At 41.3% G+C, this 20002-nt stretch overlaps 1 protein-coding gene across 1 annotated transcript in view; it reads left to right on the top strand.

The window, feature by feature from the left end:
* The window catches only part of LOC137417476 (ephrin type-A receptor 4), a 137636-nt gene that overhangs the window by 101828 nt on the left and 15806 nt on the right, over window positions 1-20002 (top strand). Inside the window, exons 6-12 of the mRNA XM_078780090.1 lie at window positions 3511-3840; window positions 10665-10789; window positions 11209-11371; window positions 14046-14154; window positions 14325-14392; window positions 16411-16536; window positions 19721-19906. Of these exons, the coding sequence (XP_078636216.1) occupies window positions 3511-3840; window positions 10665-10789; window positions 11209-11371; window positions 14046-14154; window positions 14325-14392; window positions 16411-16536; window positions 19721-19906 (1107 nt within the window). The remainder of the gene's footprint in view (window positions 1-3510; window positions 3841-10664; window positions 10790-11208; window positions 11372-14045; window positions 14155-14324; window positions 14393-16410; window positions 16537-19720; window positions 19907-20002) is intronic.

Raw genomic sequence — 20002 nt, 5'->3', positions numbered from 1 at the left:
GATAAAATAGGAATATACAATAATTGTCAGCTCTCATGCCTGATTATGAAGGTACACTTTGAGTGGGAAAATAAGCATGAAGGGATGTAATACAAAGACAGATGAGCTTGTGGCGAATCTGTACTATTTGTAACAATCAATAATTTGATGTTTGTGAGCCCAGTAAGATGGCTGCCGGCCGGGTTCAGCGGCCCAACACTCGCTCAAATCCTATTTCCACTCTCTCGCTGTACGTGCTTTGCGTTGTACTTTCACATTGTTCTTCTAACAGGAGAATCTACATGGAGGACACAATTGGTGTATGTAACATTGTCTATCTGTTCCACATTGTGCCTCCATGCCACAACTCCAGTTACCTCACATAATAATCTTCAGTTAAAAGCCTAACTCGGTTACCACATGACACATGGTAACCACAAGTAGCCACACTCACTTGCAACACTTAGTGAAAAGCCCAACTCACTTGCCACATCCAGCAGAGTAACCACTGCTCCAGAACATTGCAACACAGGCTAAACATCATGCATGAACCTTACACACATACACACACACACATACACACACACACACACACACACACACACACACACACACACACACACACACACACACACACACACACACACACACACACACACACACACACACACATATATATATATATATACACACACACGCACACAAATACATACATATAAAGACATACAAGTACATGCACACATTATACATATATACATACATACATGCACACACTATTGCTGAAGGAAAGAAAAATGTTAAGTGGAGAAAACTCTCAGACAGTAAACAGTGAATTCTCGTTGTGGTAAAACTGACTTAGTGGTGGAAGTGCCGCATTAAAGTTGTTTAGGACAAAATTTCGGCAAATCTCCACAATGTAACAAGATCCCACAGATGCCGAGCCGGGCCCAATTAGCTGGTGGCTTGTCTTGAACACAGCAGCTGTGGTTCTGTAGTTCAAAGAGGTTTATCGGGTTTCTTAGGCACTTGAAAACACTGCAGTAAGAAAACATTTCAGCGTTGATCCTTGCTTTACCCATGGCATTGAAAACTGGAGACTTTGTAGAGGCTTTATGGGCCCAGATCCTGGAGTGATACAGAAATCAACGCGTCAGTACCTCAGCTGTGATGTCCTTTGTCTGTCATTTCAAGCTGTTCTGATTTTTGGCTTTCCAAACCCAAGCATTCCTTGAAATTTTCTTCTGAACAAGCCACAGCAGAGCCTGCAAAACCACAGAATCACATGATGCCTGGAGCTCCCGGAGGTTAATTTCGCATTTCCAACTTCATTTCAATGCCATAACTGTTCAAACCCAAGAACATCCTTGTTCTCGTGACCGGTTACACCAGTTGAGCGGTCACACAAATTCAAAGGACTCTGAAGGGGACACTTCACACACAAACTCCATGCATTCTGCTGGGAAAGAAAAATCTAATAAAAGTAACAGTAAAAGAAAATATTGAGAAGAAAAGGATTTTGAAAAAGATTGTCGTATATGAGAAAGTCAGTGAGATGTCCACACAGTTTTCAAATTCAAAGAACCTGCTCTGACTTTCACCTCTTTTATTCTTTCGAAACATTGCAGGCAAAGGACTGACTGGTGGCACACAGAACCATAAGGAACTACTTTTTTGTCGACAGAGTCGAGACTCATGGAGGAGCGTGAAAACAGAATGGACCAGAAAATACCAAAACTAAAAGAACCGTAGAAATAGGGTGGGAGATGGTCACACTAACAGCATGGTGGAGGAGAAAATAGAGAGAGACTTAGAATGATAAGAGAAATGGAGAGGAATGAGAACTAGGGAAGGACATAAGATGGATACAGCTGCAAAATCTCAATCACAGAGGTTGAAAGAGAGATTAGAAACATGGAAAGGTGGGTTTGGAGGGGGTTAATGGGAGCAGAAATGATCATGGATGTGAATGGGGAGGTTGTAATGCCATGTACGGCCGAGTGGAGGCTGCTGTGGGTGGGGCAGAGGTCGCTGTGGGCGGGGCCGAGTGAGGCCTGCTTTGCCTGGAATAAAGATGGTGCTTGATCCTCTCTGTGTGTCAGCATCTGTCTACTAAATACACTACAGAGGTAACCTGAGATGGTGGTGAACAGCTGTCTTGAAGCCCTGAAGGTGAGAAGAGATTTAAGAGTCTGAGGAAGTGGGTCCACAGGCAGGATAAAAGAAGAACAAATGAGTGGAAGTGAGCACTGAGTCTAGGCTTTGTGAAGTTCACCAGAAGGAGGTTAATGGCAGAATGGTGCACCCTGTGGAAACCTGGGGTGAGGTGGGAGAAACAGAGCACGAAGAGTGCAGAGAGTGCAAGACCTGCCTGCAATGTGAAAGTGATAGGCCCATAGACTCAGCTTTATTACAGGATGACTTTCAAGGCCTTGCTTTCAAAGGCATCAAGCTGAGCAAGATACAAGGCCCAAAGGGGAGAGCATTACTCCATCAAGCTGTGGATGAAGGCCTTGTAGGTAGATAAAAGTTCAGATGTGCCAAGGAAAGATATCGTATGACAGAGGATGTCCAGACCCTGGCTGGCTTTGGAGGCCAATATAGATACTTGTTTTGCCCAAAAAGGATCATGGCTGATGGTGATGCATGGACATTTGAGTGATTGAACTTCTTCAAGAGCATTTGGAAGTATCTGGGAGGGTTCACGAGGCAGTCTTTCTGTAGATACGGAATGAAAGTGTGAGATTTGTCAGGATTGCATGACTTATTCCAAGTGTAGGACTAGCTCGTGGTTCTATCAATGCTGCATAGAGAAAAGAGACTGTTGCCAGGATTAGAGATGCCATGGCAGAGGGTAGAGTCATCAGCAAAGTGATGAAGAGGATTTTCCAGAAAGTCAGGTCGTTGATGAAGAAAGATCCAGAACGTCAGAGATTGTTGATGTAACTTCCTTTCTTCATGTAAGCAGTAAGTGGCTCTCAATGGGTTTCTCTGATGTCCTCTCCCTGTCAATGCTGAAGTTCACCAAGGCAGTGGATTTAGCTTCGTCCTATTCCTTATATTCATCAACAATCTTTCTGACCTTGGAAAATATTATTTATCTCTTAGCTTATGGCTCCAATGAATCCCACCTTCATATGGGGTCAGCCAGGGAAGGTTTGGCCCAAAATCGTTCATGAACCAACTGGCCAGGTCTGATGTACGTTCAATTCAAAGTATTCAATGTCCACTGACCAATACTAGCGGACAGGGCACCCGGATTAACATCCATCGAGGGATGGCATCCTTTGTGCTGAATGCCTTATCTGCAAAACCTGACTCCAACCATTTAAAGTTGGGTCAAGAATGGAACCCAAACCAAACAGGTTAAATGTAAGTACGTTACTTCTGCACCATCTTTTCGGAGCGAGTCATCCTCATTTACTGTACGCTATTATTTTTCCGGTGTATTTTGTTTCATTTACTGAACACTCAGACATAACATGTCTATCTTGAAAGCTATTCCTAAGCATCTGTAACTGTCTACATTTCCAGGGCCTCCGTCTTCACCTCTCAATCTCATCTCCAATGTCAATGAAACATCGGTCATATTGGAGTGGAATCCACCAAACGACATTGGTGGACGGCGCGACCTGGTGTACAACGTGATATGCCATCGGTGTACCGTGGGTAGCTGCAGGCCCTGCAGTTCTGCTGTGCGCTTCCTTCCTCGCCACACAGGAATCGTTAACACATCAGTCGTGGTCATGGATCTACTAGCCCACACCAATTACACATTTTCAGTTCAGGCGGCCAATGGGGTATCTCTGCTGGTTGACAGTCAGCCTCATTCTGCCTCGGTCAACGTGACGACTAATCAGGCCGGTAAGTGATGGAGCATCTTAAATAGCATCTTATCTGAGGTCACATACTTCCTGATAATTCCCTGTATATTATAAGTGCTTTTTACAAATGTTTTACTTACTTTACTCACGATTAATTAAACTATCCCCAATTATGAATACAAAACGACAAAAGGTATGTATTTGATGGAGTTTTTAAGGTGCCACCTACATATTAAATACAGTACGTTAAAAAGACAGCCTCAGGTATTCTTATTTTCTTAAACCTTTCTCTCTTCTATTCCAATATACTTTCTCATTACTAAATATATTCATTCACCTCATTCACCCATTCCCCCACCCCACCTCTCATATACCCTCACATACATAATATGTATGTAGATTGCCCTTAAAAGACTAAAGAAACAAATTTCGTTGATGAAGTCATGACAAAACGCTGTATTTCATGCCTTTGTCTCACCAATTTAATAAACGGTCCCTTGTAAGGTTCTCCTCGAGATTCCAGAAATAGCACCGAGGCCCCACAAAGACTATTACACAGCTCGATAGGCACACGTCTCCAAATGTCCTTCATGCTATTTTAGTGTTAGACCGCCGTGGTTTTTTGTTGAAATAAAAACCCATTACAAAGTCATCGGATAACAGGTTATATTCAGATTAGGAATGATTAAGAAATGTAATGCACCTGCTTTGCTAACAAATTGCGTGTCAGCACACCTGTGTGCGTGAAATAACGTGCAAAAGAGGCCTATCTATTTGATCACAATTCTGTGTAAATGTTTGTGACCATGAATCTTTATAATGTAACAATCTTTGAATTTTTGTTATTGCTGTTATTGAATGACAAGGAAAATACAAAACAAGATGTAAGATAACTCGCTTAGTAGAGTGCTCACCATTGAGCTGTACAATCTGGGTTTAACCAGTGAAGGTGTTGGATTTTACTAACATACACCAAGATAATAAATGTTGGGTTTTAATAAAATACATTTTACTTTTCCTGTGTGTCGCAAAAGGCAACTAACAGGGTTGGTGGCAGGAATGGTATCCGGCCATAAAACATTGCTTCAAAAAGGGGACCACTGTGCCCGAAAAAGGCCAACCCCTGCTCTGCGGGGGGGGGGGGGGGGGGGGGGGGGGAAATGGCCTCTAAAGGTGTTTTTTTTTTACACCGTTCTGTTGCAGGGAGAGCTGCACGGCAGAGGGCAGAGCATGCTCTTCTTCAGATAGACACGTGACACCGACTGGCCCATCTGTTTTTAGGTTGTGGGTGTTAAAGGTCCATTGTTATCTTTCAAAACAAGTTTCAAAGCCAGTAAAATTCCCCGCTCGTGGTTGGGTGTATAATTTGCACTTTACCTCCTGCAAGTCGAAGGGAGCGCTGGCGTATGGACATGGCACAGGCGGGATGTGTCAAATGTCCTTCTATCTCTAGGTTTCCTCCAATTTCCTTGCTCAAACGCAAACCTCCAAAAAGAAGATTGAAGACATGACATAGTTAATGTACATTTTAAACGAATGAAAGCTCTTGTGCTCGTCCTTGTTGCTTCAGCCTTAGAAAAATCAAAAAATGTAAGTTAGATGATGAGAGGATGCATAAAAATCTCTCTTTGTAAATCACATACTGACACCAAGATTTTTGTTTGCATACAAAATCGAGGCTTGTGTAAGAGCAACACATAAAACACAAAGACAAACAGAAAACGCATAACAAAAAATAAAGGGAGCGGGAAACAACAGTGGGAGAGAGAGGGAAGCACAACAACCGTAGAGAACAGGGAAGAGGGGGGTTGATGGTATAAAAGAAGATGGACACTACAAGGACTTTCAGGAAAGAAAAACGGAATATGAAAAAGGTGGATTAACGAGGGTAGAGAAAATATAGGTTTTGGATGGCGGAAGATAAAAGATGGTGGTGGACAACTGTTTTGAAGACCTGGTGGGAGGAGTGGGATTGAAGAGAGTGTGGGAGTTTGTTCCAGAGGTGGGAAAAAAAGATGAATGAAAGAGTGAAGATGAGCAGAGAGTCTTGATTTTGGCAGTTTCACCAGAAGAGGGTTGCAGGCAGATCTTGTGCACTCTGCAGGAATATTTGGGGGACATAGCACAGACAGAGCAGGGGGAGCAAGGCTGGAGAGGAGTTGGTAGAAGACAGAAAGACAACCAACCTGCCTGCGTTGAGCGAGTGAAAGGCCCTCAGAATCGGCTTCATCGTGGGAGATTACAATGATTCAAAAAGCCTTGGTTTCTATAGCATGAAGCTGAGCCAGATGTGAGGCAGGAGCACCAGCCTAAGGGGGGGGGGGGGGGGGGATGTGCAGTATTCCATCAAACTGTGGAAAATTACCATTTTATGAACAAGTGAACTAAATATTCCAGTAACGCACTCCTAGATACATCCCAAAATGCAGGCTGGCTGTCGACCTCCACTCTTTTGATCCTCCCTTGTCCTATTTGTGCAACTGATTTCTGGAGATGGTTCAATCCCACCCTCACATCCAGAGCTTGAAGCAGGGGGTTGTACCCAGCATCTCATGACACCACCACCCTCCAGCCCATACTCACAATCTTTTTTGGACTCCCATTAACCCTTTTTAAATCAATCCTCTTACATGCATGTTTCTGTTTTCTGGGCTCTCTCTCTCTATTTTTCCTATTTGTTCACCCCCTTCCTTGCTCTATCCACCTTTGCCCCCATTGCCCCCACTGTTATTAAGTTGCCTTTTTACCCTCCATCACCTCACTCTTCTGCGAGCATATATTTTGTCTCCCTCCCCCCAAAGAATTGCTTCATTCTTTTCAGCGGTCATGACGGATTATAAGGAATGGTGAAATCAAATCCATCCCTTCCCACACCACAAATCAAACATCAGAACAAATGTAGCCTTCCACCAAAAGGCAGTCGTTTCAAATATAGAAATTTGTTCTTAAATAATCATTGTGCATGATTATGATAATCACAATGATTAATAATAGTGTGTGTTTGATAGTTGTTGAGAAGACTATTAACAAATTTTCTTTTATTGAAACGTCATCCCATAAAACTTGATGTGAAGGCCTGCTCTCTAATTTGGAAATCAAATTGGCTTCTCTCTTCAATTCCTCAATTTTTACTCAAAATCAAATTTTATTGCAAGAATAAAGAAACAAATTTTAATGTTTACCCAAGGCAGTACTTGTGCCTGTCACGTATCTAATGATGTAAAGAGCGTGCAGTTTCAATTGTTGGCACAAACTGGCTTTGGACAATTTGGTCTGTCAGCAAAACGTTATGATTCCGATGAATTTGATGAATGTCTGAAAATAGAATCAACACCAAATTACTTAAAAAACGAACACATTTTCACAGCTGGACTTTGAGTGAGTAGATTAACATCCTTTACGCAATTGGGTCTGTTGCCTGAATGCTTGTTCGAAATTTATTTTGTGAGTTGTTGATGTACGTTTAACAAATCATCTGGTATATTGAAGCAGTTGCATTTTTTTCAATTTTCAAAAGGATGTGTTGATATCAGGAATAGGTGGCGGTTGGCCTCTGTGGACCAGACAATAGATCCTCCACCCTGAACCACCGCAGTCCTCACATCGCAATTGCCTTTTCATTTGATACTGGAATTGTCCGAGCGGTTTTGGCAAGAGGTCCTTATCGGCAATTGTTGTGCCGCTTCATCGCAGATCTTCAGATAACCTAATTATACCCCTTCTCGGTGCCAGCAAAGCCTTGGATTGTGATAGCACCACCAGAAACCTAGAGGAGATTTCGGCAGAAATGTGACCTGAAAATTGCGAGAATGTTTGTTGAAAGCCTTCTGCAGTTACAAAAGCTGGCTTGTATATCTTTCTAAGAAGGGCTGCTGAATAGATCGAAGCATCAATGGCTGGAGACCATGACGGATGGCCTCGTGTGCAGTAACCAAAGCCGTGGGGCGTTCTTAGAAGTGGTTCCTTGGTATATTTGACATTTTCAGTTCCAAATTCATGCACCTGAACCAAATGCTCTAGTGCGACATCTCTTATGCAGAGACATACATTTTGCGAGGTTATGCTTTATTATTATTATTATTATTCTCATTTTATAGCAAATGTTGCACACTTTTTCAGTAAGGCTTTCCAGAGTTTCAAAAGGATATTACAGAGGTTTCAATTTATTTCCTTTATTGTTAGTGGGAGTTCAAATTAAAATGATTCAACCTCGGCACTCTTGGCTTTCCACATGGGAGTTCTCTGCCAACTTGTATAAACTCAAATCTTTATTTATTTTCTGTAATGTTTTCCATAAGAAAAAAAAACACTGTGACTCATGGTGAAATTTTCTTTTCGGGAATTTAAAAATGCTTCACTTTTATTATGACATGCTGGTCATGATTATTATTCTCATATAATTTTTATTATTCATGTCGAAGCAAAATATAATTTCAAACTGAGAATTTCTATATTGGATTTTGATGAAACATTTCTTTACACATCCTTTCACTGTGCTCTCCTGTTTGCCTTCTGTGTCTGAAGAAGGCCATTCACATGAAACATGCAACCTGCCTGGTTAATTTGTTTAAATTAGTGCAGAAATTGCTTCTGAGACAGCAACCACACTCTAAGGTAGCAAGTAGTGTAAACTTGCGTGAAGGAACCTCCAGGATGTGACGACTTGCTACCCGCAGTCCAGGCAGGAATATTTTAATTTTCCAGTGAGCTCATAATAACATGCCTAATCTTCGCGAAGGACCATGGTGGGATCATTAACGTCTACCAACTAATGATTTCAGAAAGGATGCTGAGCTTAACATTTATCTGAAGGATGAGTGCCCACATAGATGAATCGCGCTTTCTGCAAAACACCAGTGTGAAGGTGTATAGCTAGGTCTAGATTCAAACCCAAGCTAGACCGCTCATAGACGAGCATGCACACCTCTCGGGCACACTGTCAGCACACACATACAGGATATATCTAGAGTCTTACATGCGTGTATGAATATATATGCAGTCGTGGCCAAAAATATTGGCGCCCTTGCACTTTTTTCAAATAACTCACAATTTTATTGAAAAATAAGTTGAAATTGACAAAAGTATTTGGTCTCCACAATTCTTTATTTCACTGTTAATATTACAGAACCTTTGTTTTTAATTCAGAACTTAATATATCCTTTTAAATCAGAAAATACAAAGAAATTGCATTGACAAAATTATTGACACCCTAGACTTACTATTTGGTAGCACACCTTTGGACAAAATAACAGCAGTCAAACGCTTCCTGTAGCCATGAATGTGCTTCCTACACCTCTCTACTGGCAATTTGGCCCACTCTTCTTGTGCAAAATGCTCCAGTTCTCCCAGATTTGAAGGGTGCCTTCGCCCAACTACTGTTTTCAGATCTCCCCACACATGTTCAATGGGATTTAGATATGGACTCATTGCTGGCCACTTCAGAACAGTCCAGCATTTTGTCTTGAACCATTCCTGGGTGCATTCTGAAGTGTGTTTGGGGTCGTTGTTCTGCTGCAAGACCCATGACCTTCGACGGAGACCCACCTTTCTGACACTAGGTTGAACATTGCGCTCCAAAATGCCTTGGTAATCTCCTGATTTCATGATGCCATGCACACATTCAAGGCACCCAGTGCCAGGGGCAGCACAGCAACCCCAAAACATCACTGAAACTCCTCCATGTTTGACTGTAGGGAAGGTGTTCTTCTTATTTTAAGTCTTAATTTTGTTTTCTGTAAACATAGAGATGAAGTGCTTTGCCAAAAAGCTTTAATTTGGTCTCATCTGTCTACAAGACATTCTCCCAGAAGGATTTTGGTTTGTTCAAGTGTGTTTTGACAAACTCCTGTCGGGCTTTCTCAGCAGTGAAGTCCTCCTGGGTCTCCTACCATAGAACCCCCTTTCATTGAGATGGCGACGGATGGTGCGAGTTGAAACTGTCGTACCTTGTGTCTGAAGGTCAGCGTGAATCTGTTTGGCAGTTAACTGAAGTGCTTTCTCCACTATTCAAACAATCCTTCGCTGCAATCTTCGATCAAGTGTTCTCTTGGACACATCCAGGGAGGTTGGCTACAGTGCCATGGGCCTTAAACTTCCTGATAACATTGTGTATGGTGGACACAGGAACATCAAGGTAGCTGGAGATGGACTTGAGATGATTGTCCATGCTTTGCTAAAATCTTGCATCTGACCTCCTCAGACAATTCTCTGGTTTTCCTTCTTTTCTCCATGCTCATTGCGGTACACACAGTGACACTACACAGCAGAATGACTCCTTTTCTCCATTCAAACTGGTTGAATGAGTGATTTTTATATTGCAGGCATTTTTATATCAATTCCAAAGTAAAGGAGAATCACCTGCTTGAAATCTAATTATTTGTAACCACTTCTAAAAGGTGCCAATAATATTGTCCGGGTCATTTTAGGATTTCTGTGTGAAATAAGCTGAGATTTAGTGATTTTTTCAGCTTTATTTGTTTTGTTCCACTGCAAACCAAACAATACATATGTGGCACCAAAATATTTTTTTATTTCAACAATTTTCTGAAAGAAATAGTGTATTATTTGAAAAAAGTGTAATGGTGCCAATATTTTTGGCCACGACTGTATATGTATGTATATATATATATATATATATATATATATATATATATATATATATATATATTCCATTTAAATCAAAAGGCTTGAGTGCAAAATATGAGTGCATTGTGTGTGTACAACTTATTCACTTTTCTTTTGTTACTTTACTTTATATGATAATAATTTCCAATCGCATTTATTTCAGCATTTGCTGCATTTATTGGAAAACCTTTTGTCTAACTGCTTCAACATACGTCTCACAAATGTATCTGATTCTGGCAGCTCCATCAGTGATAACTGACGTGCAAAAAGTGGTGGCATCAGAGGACGCAATCCGATTGTCATGGAATGAACCCAAACATCCCAACGGTATCATCCTTGACTATGAAGTGAAGTACTATGAAAAGGTTGGTGAAGCGTCTTTGCACAAGTTTAATTGAAGACCCGAGTGGAAGAAGTACATAAGTCATTTTATTTGGCAAAGTGAGTTAGAACCAGGAACTCAATCTACATTATGGTAACAATCCATGTCTGTAATAATTTGCATAGCGTTATTTTGTGACTTAAGTACTTCCTCCATTCGGGTCTTCAATTACCAACTATAATCATTCTAATGTTTTCAAATTAAATCCTTAATTGGTATTATGGAGCATGCTGATGTATTTCACAGTTAAAATTAAATATTTGGAAGCTGTGAACTGCTGATGTGAATTTTTATTTGATGTGACTCGAGTTAGCAATGGATTGACTAAGCTGTTCAACTAAGTTGGTAGAGGGCACATAATTTTATTAAAATAATCTTAAACTCTGTTGCACTGTTTTTCAGGACAAAAAAGATAGTAAATACACAACCCTTCGATCAAATGTCACCACGGTGAGCATAACGGGGCTGAAAGCAGGCGTCGTTTACGCACTGCAGATCCGCGCTCGCACAGCCGCTGGCTACGGCGAGTATAGTCCTGCTGAAGAGTTTGAGTCCAGCCAGGAGTGTGAGTGCAATCATTTTGTTACTCAGATCAGAATCAATGTACGTAATTAATGGAACAACAGAAGTAGGACCCTATGACCCCATGACCCCATACTTATTAGCACTTAAATGAATCCCATCAACCTTTGTCCATCTCTTTGGTTTTTCTGCCTAATCTTTGTTTTCTCAGTTTGACGTTTTAAATTTCCCTTTCCACGACACACTATTCCACATATACCTGTTTCTCAGGTCAAATAAAAGTCGTGATTGCATTCTTCATCTTCATTTTGTTCTCCTTCTTCCTCTTCATCTTCAGCATATGCTATACTGAATGTCGGTTTTGCGGAAGTAGTTTTTTGGGGTACCATTTCTGATGCAGGATACCAGGACTTTGGACTTTTTTCAGGGACAATATTTCACCTACTATTCGGGAAGGCTAAAATAGGAGTTTTAGCATCAACTAACAAATGGTATAGCGAATGGGAAAACAAGTTTTTATACCTATCCGAGGGATGGCAGATACATTAATGCCTCACCCTGCATGAAAAACTAGAGGATTGCAGTTTATAGCTGGGTTGAGATTCTAACCCAGGTTAGGTAGCTCAGAGGTGAATGTACATACCTCGAGGCTATCCTGTCAGCCCCAGCTATTATTAGGAATCCAATCCTTCCAGGATGGGATAGTACCTGTTGATTTCCTTCTGTTTATTATTATTATTGTTGTTATTAATATTGTTGTTGTTGCTGCTATTATTGCTATTATTATTGTCATTATTAAAAAAACAAAAAACATGGCTTCCTCTCCATCCTCCCTCTGGATGTTGATATGAAGTTTCAAGCTTTTGATTCACTTAACTGGCTGAATCATGTCCAATGGTAAAAAGGAGACGTTCATAAGAACAGAGCTTATTATTAACGACAGAACCAGACAGCAGAGACTAGTAATGAATAATGAACGTTAACTTTAGACAGACAGAAATTCATTGATAGCCGTGAGAGAAGGAACGACAGGCCTGCACCAGTAGGCTTTTTGTTGAACTAGGTTTGAATGCTGTCCGTGCGCCCAGATGGATAATAAATCTAAGGAGAGATTAGTGTCCCACTTTACTGATGAGTATTGACAAAAAAAACAATGCAGCAATGCCTTGCTTTAAGGCTCGCTAACTTTTTGTTCGATAAACTAAATAAAATCAGACGCATGCAGGCCTTTTGCGATCACCAATGCCGTGGCTGATTTTATGTGCTTTTTGGTTGGAGTCCAAAATATCCGAATAGTTTCTTTGCTGTTCTCTGCTAATCTCCCACTAATGCATGCCATTTTGGTGAAGTAAACTCAGTTTGGGAAATGCATTCTTCCCTGGATCTCATGAGTCAATGCCATTCTCCATCCTCCCCCTCCTCTTCCTCTTCCACCACCTCCTTTCTCTCCACGATATTGTTCCCCCACCTTATCAATAAAATGTGATTCGATGGCCCTTGAGAGGACTTGGACCGTCATCAAAGTAGTAAAATGAAGCTTCAAATTTGAAACATTTTTACAAAGTGCACAACGAAGCTGAACTTTGACACTTTAACATGAAAACTTTCTCAGCTGGGAAACATTTGTGTGTGTTCATGCATGCACGTGACTCTGTACCACAATGCACCTGCCACGGTGTGCTGTGCACTGCACCTAACCTCTAAATTTCAGCAGATGAAGATGTTAAAAATCCTCCGACCGGACAATCGTGTTCTTCGGACAGGTTTTTTTTTTTTTTTTGAAGAGTGTTCTGGGAACAATCAATTTGCTTGGGCTGGGAAACATTCCTCTTTGTACAGAGCTGTGAGTCATCGTGATAAGAGTCGTGCCTTCTTTATTTTTATGGTTCTGCAATTTGGACCTCTGTCCATTGTCTTGGACAATTACTCCATACATAACCTTAATGGAGTCATCATGGGAACGTTATTATGAAACATGGCGACATTCCAATGATACCGTTCACTGAGCAAGCTCTTTTTGTGTATGTACTCAAGGCTGCTGTATGAAACTTTCCTGCTCTGCAGCCATTTTGAACAATGCACAATCAAAGATGTTCATGGAATTTATTTTTAATGGTTTAAGGGAACAACCTGCTAAATCTAATTTAAATTTATTCACAACCACAGGCTACAAATGACTCTTGCATCATCAACTTCCTGTCTCCCGCTTCCTTTATTATGTTTCTTTGTGTTAGCTAATCTAAATTTAGCTAATCCCTGGTGTTGGCTTAGCGGTTAGGGTGCCGGCTTAGGATCCCAGAATCCTGGGTTCCAATCCCGGTCGATCGCTGAATTAACGCCAGGGGGTTGACTCAGCCTGTCATCCTTCCGAGGTCGGCAAATTGAGTACCACCTTGTTGGGATGAATGATCACGGTGTGTACCCCGATTCAGAATAGGTACACCGTATCCCTGCGCATCGTAAGAGCGTGACCAAGGGTTGGCGTCAGGAAGGGCATCCGGCCATATAAACATTGCCTCAAACAGGGAACCATGATTGTCATGGGGCCCGCAAGGCTAACCCCCGCTCTAGCGGGGAAAAATAGCCTTAAAACGATCATTCATTCATTCATTCTTTGTGTTAGCTCTTATATGAGCCTCGACTTAGCATACAAAAAAAACTTGGGAAAGTTATGTGAACACTGATGTTGACATTGAACCCATGCTATATATTTGCAGATGTAGCAGCACCGAGTGAGCAGAAACAGGATGCACTCATCTGGGCCTTTGTTTTCTCCATCATTGTGGTGCTCTTGTTAGCAATGGTCATTTTCTTATTCAAACGAAGGTAAGGGCCCACCAGAGAGCTTTTCTGATAATTTGCTGGTCTCTGAGGCTGTTCATTCACAGTTGTGCTAAAACTATAGTGAATGTGGCTACAGTCGATAATGCGGTTTTGACTACCTTCTGACCACAACGAGGTGTGTTTTTCTTCTTCTTCTTTTTTCCCCCCTTCAGGCGCTGTGGGTACAGCAAAGCAAAGCAAGAATATGATGAGGAAAAAACGCGTTTCCGGAGTGGTCAAGGTAAGAGAAGCAACTGTCAGCAAATCGTTATTTAAAGTCGTCTATTGCAAGACATGTAACATTATGTTGATGTCTCGGGTATATAATTATATATTCATCAAACAAAAAAGCTTTTATCGGAGTAATTTGTCTTCCTCTAATCAATCAATTGGCTGGAGCAGAGTTGGTTATCTGTCTACAGGATTGGTTCTAGGCCTTGAAATGTTTCTCAACTTGCCATGAACGATCAAAACATCTGTAAAGAGTATGGGCCTCCATTATTATTAATAAATGGTGGATGATTGGGGGGATCATTCTACATCCTGCAGGTGTTGTGAAATACTTGGGATGTTCAAAATGTTAATTGAACCAAATACTCATATTATCCTAAGAAACGGTAACTTTTTGTCAATAATAATTCAAGTAAGCCATTTGTAATTATTGAGGGCTTTATTAAAATGTAATAACTCCAGTATACTTCGATATTGAACAAAAGGTTTGCGTCTCTTGGACGGGTTTAAGTATCTTGTTTGTATAACCCTTAAAATGCAGGACGTATTTAATGCTATTTTAGTTTTACAATAATTTTTCATCTTTATTGCACAAATATGTTGTATTCACAAGAAACACCTCTGTGAAGATTGAGTTAGTCGGAAAAACGAAGAAGAAGAATTTAAACACTGATCTGGGAATGGCCAGGTGGTTCATGCTTTAGCAAGAGACTTATCCCACGATCTTGTGAGAGTCACAATGATATACACAGGGGACTTTATCACAGGAAAGGCCGTTCGGTACATCCTGCCTGTACTACATCAACACCACATTACTGTAATCCAAGCTATTAGTTGATTGACTATAGGGGGTGAGGAGGAGCGAGGGGAGTGTGTTTGGGGAGAAGAACAGCGGGACAGGCAAATAGACATCTCCATGGTGTCTGCACATCACTATAACCTGAAAATTGGTACAGTGTTAATTATTAAAATTTTTAAAAATTATTTTGTTTGGAAAAGCCTTTTTCATTATTTTGTGGGTTTTTTTCTTGGGTTTGAGTGGTGGATTAGGTAACTATAAAAAAGGACTGTGGTTAGGTAATTCCTACATTCTGAAACTACAATAGCTAAGATGGAGAATCACCTCGCTTGATGACCTTGTATGCTTGCTCCACTTTCAGAGCCTTACTGTATGTAGTAAGGAGAGCTCAATAGGCCTGCCCTATCCTGCGTGAGTCACGGTAAATGGTGAAGCAGTGCCCCGCGGCATTGTGGACCATTTTTGCCAATGGGCGTGGTGCTCGCGTGCCGAGTAATGATAATGAAAAACGTTTGTGCAAACCAAAAACCGTCCCAGCATTGTCTGTTTGCACTCTGTGTAGAATTAAATAAATACATAAATGAAACACACTCCCCCAGAAGCATTGTCAGAGGCCTTGTATCCTGGAGATATGATCAGACCTTTACGTAATTTCTACTCCAACCATTTACAGCTATTGGTGCTGTTAGAATCCTCAACCTTGAATAATGTTGCGTATCCCTCTGAGATGCATTCCTTTAGTACATTAATAATTTAACCCATTTGTCGATGTATAGTGCTCTATCCACAGCCGTTGCTGTGATGCCTCCTCCACAACTGGATTTTGACCTAGAACCAAAGTAATCCCAAAACAAATCAACGACCACGAAGTTCTCTTGATTGTTAAGAGCAGAGTAATAAAAACATGATTTTGGTTATTAAATTTACGTCATAAACCCAAACGTGTAGGGGTTTGTTTGCAAGCGATCCCAAGTGCTCCGAAGGGGTTTTATTATGAAAATTCCATGTTGGGTGGAATCTCCACAGCAGGCTTGTCATAACATATAAAGCTGTTTTAATTGATGTAAATGCGAGATAGTTGTGCATGCTTGTACAGCTTCTGCTGAAACCGAGAATGTTCCTCCAAAGTGAAAGGAGACAGTTCCTGCAGGATGATTGGAGTTTGCTATTTGATGAGAGATTAGTAGTTCTTAAATACTCACTCATTTCTCCACCTGCCTCGACCACAGTAAAACTTCCTGGGCTGAAGGTATACATCGACCCTCACACGTACGAAGATCCAAACCAGGCTGTGCATGACTTTGCAAAGGAAATAGATGCCTCATGCGTGAAAATTGAGAAGGTCATTGGGGCAGGTTGGTGAAACACTTGATGTGATTGCAATTATGATTTGTTTTGTTGGTTCTTTATAACTTGGTGTTTGTATGAAGACACCTGTAAAGAATTGCAATCTTTTGAAGGATTGCCACTTTCCGGTGCACCTAATAGATCCACAGCAGCGGTTGTGGGCCCACCGATTAGAGAGGTTCTGTGCTGAAAGTGTCAAAACCTCAATAAAAAACAGAGACTGACTGATGGTCCCGCAGTCAGAAAATCGATCAAATGTTTACAGGTTAATAAAGTTCGTACTTTAATTAAACAACTATTTAGAGCTTTGCAATAAGATAAGTTAAAGGTATATGGTGTTGTTGAAATAACATAATCTACAACATCCTTTAAATGGTAATAGACAGCCGTGGCCAAAAATATTGGTACCCTTGCACTTTTTTCAAATAACTCACAATTTTCTCAGAGAATAAGTTGAAATTGACAAAAGTATTTGGTCTCCACAAGTCTTTATTTCACTGTTAATATTACAGAACCTTTGTTTTTGATTCAGAACTTAATATATCCTTTTAAATCAGAGAATACAAAGAAATGGCATTGACCAAATTATTGACACCCTGGACTTAATATTTGGTAGCACAGCCTTTGGAGTCAAGTCAAACACTTCCTATAGCCATGAATGAGCTTCTTCCACCTCTCTACTGGCAGGTTGACCCACTCTTCTTCAAACTGCTCCAGCTCTCCCAGATTTGAAGGGTGCCTTCTCCCAACTGCTGTTTTCAGATTCCCCACAGGTGTTCAATGGGATTTAGATCTGGACTCATTGCTGGCCACTTCAGAACAGTCTAGCGATTTATCTTGAACCATTCCTGGGTGCTTTTTGAAGTGTGTTTGGGGTCATGGTCCTGCTGCAAGACCCATGACCTTCGACGGAGACCCAGCGTTCTGACACTGGGTGATCATTGCGCTCCAAAATGCCTTGGTAATCTGATTTCATGATGTCATGCACACATTCAAGTCACCCAGTGCCAGGGGCAAAACAGCAACCCCAAAACATCACTGAACCTCCTCCATGTTTGATTGTGGGGGGGGGGGGGGGGGGGGAGGTGTTCTTTTCTTTGAATGCTTCATTTTGTTTTCTGTAAACAAAGAGATGATGTGCTTTACCAAAAAGCTCTAATTTGGTCTCATCTATCCACAGGACATTCTCCCAGAAGGATTTTGGCTTTTCAGGAGTGTTTTGGGTCACTCTCTCAGTAGTGGGACCCTCCTGGGTCTCCTACCATAGAACCCCCTTTCATTGATTTGGCGACGGATCGTGCGAGTTGAAACTGTCGTACCTTGTGTCTGAATTTAAGCTTTAATCTGTTTGGCAGTTGATCGAGGTGCATTCTCCACCATTCGAACAATTCTTCGCTGCAATCTTCGATCAAGTTTTCTCTTGCGGCCATGTCCAGGGAGGTTGGCTACAGTGCCATGGGACTTAAACTTCCTGACAACATTGCATACTGTGGACACAGGAACATCAAGGCCTCTGGAGATGGGCTTGTAGCCTTGAGATTGCCCATGATTGGTTACAATCTTGTGTCTGACCTCCTCAGACAATTCGTCGGTTTTCTTTCTTTTCTCCATGTGCAGTGCACTGTGGTACACATAGTGACACAAAACAGCAGAATGACTCCTTTTCTTTATTCAAACTGGTTGAATGAGTGATTTTTATTTTGCAGGCACTTGCATCTCACCACAGGTGAGTTCAATTCCAAAGTAAAGGAGAATCACTTGCTTGAAATCTAATTATTTCTAACTACTTCTAAAAGGTGCCAATAATATTGTCTGGGCCATTTTAGGATTTCTGTGTGGATTAAGGTACGATTTAGTAATTTTTTCAGCTTTTTTTGTTTTGTTTCACTGCAAACCAAATAAACACATTTGTGGATACCAAAATAATTTTTAAATTTCAACAATTTTCTGGAAGAAATAGTGCATTATTTGAAAAAATTGCAAGGGTGCCAATATTTTTGGCCACGACTGTACTACAATAGCAGGCACCTGAAGAAATTCCGTGTAATGCAAGATGTGACTCCAGCCCAAGTCTTCAACCAACCCTTCACCCTCACCCCAAAGCCTCAACCTCCCTCCCCCAACCCTGTCCCCATTCTGCCCCTATCCCTCCCCACTCCCCCCCCCCCCACCCAAAGCCTCAACCTCCCTGTCCCAACTCTGTCCCCATTCTACCCCTATCCCTCCCTACTCCCCCTACCCCAACTCTGTCCTCTCCTACCCATTTCTTCCCACTTTTAACAACGTTCCAGGTCCCGGTAGTTAAGAACAAAGTTAAAAGTAAATAATGATGGAACAATGTTTAATTCACAATCTTGTGAGATCTCATGATCTCACGATATGTGATGGAAAGACAGACAGACAGACTGACAAATATATTATTATTATTATGTACATTAGAAATGGCCGTTACTGTTCAATAAGTGATTAGATTTGTGAGGAACAGACATGAAAAAACAATATGTGTGTGTGTGTGTGTGTGTGTGTGTGTGTCTGTGTGTGTGTGTGTGTGTGTGTGTGTGTGTGTGCGTGCGTGCGTGCGCGCGCCTTAAGCCTTAAATGTATGTGTGCCCACGCCTGTGTGTATATCCATATCTTTGTGTATGTCGTTGTCCGTGTGTGTGAGTGAGTGAGTGTGTACACAAGCTTGTGGTTGAGTAGTTGATTATGAGAAATGCTTTAGAGTGATTAATATCATTTCATGGTGATGGTGGCTCCATTCTTTTCAGGACAAACAAGGCACAACATTAATATACAGCCTACATGATGTGAAAGAAAAATGCACCAGGTGTTTACTGTCCTGCAGTGGGAATGAATATTAGTAGTACATTAAAAATGGGATAAAAAAACTCAAACATTCAGAACTTGCACAATTCATTTCTTGCCTTCAGCCATGGTGTTTTTTTGGCTGTGGTAGTATTGGTTCTAACTTTTCATCTATATTTTTGCAGCAATGGGGTTTCGAACATGGGGCATTCCTGATTGTGCCAAACTAAAGTCGATACGTTGAAGGCCCAGACTTTGAGCTTGTAGGGTCATCATTTTTTGCATAGCTTTGTATTTTAATAACTATGCGTGATTAATCACAAGTACAAATTTCAAAAAAGGCTCGCCGCGCCCAACACTTAACACTGAATTCATTCCTTGGCGCAGGTGAGTTTGGCGAGGTCTGCAGTGGGTACCTGAAGCTGCTTGGTCGTCGAGAGGTGTGCGTGGCCATTAAAACGCTGAAGGCTGGTTACACAGAACAACAGCGGAGAGACTTCCTTTGTGAAGCGAGCATCATGGGACAGTTCGACCACCCAAACATCATCCACATGGAGGGCGTCATAACCAAAAGTATGTTTACCTGCCATCAGTGCGAGCATTCGGAAAAGGCCAAATTGTGATAAATTCTCTCCAAGAAAAGGATCCCTTTGATCTATGTATTAGAGT

Source organism: Myxine glutinosa, chromosome 6 (assembly GCF_964187855.1).
Source record: "Myxine glutinosa chromosome 6, kmMyxGlut1.1, whole genome shotgun sequence".
Taxonomy (NCBI): Eukaryota; Metazoa; Chordata; class Myxini; order Myxiniformes; family Myxinidae; genus Myxine; species Myxine glutinosa.
The sequence above is the reverse complement of the archived record's forward strand: the minus strand, read 5'-3'. Positions and strand labels throughout refer to the sequence as shown.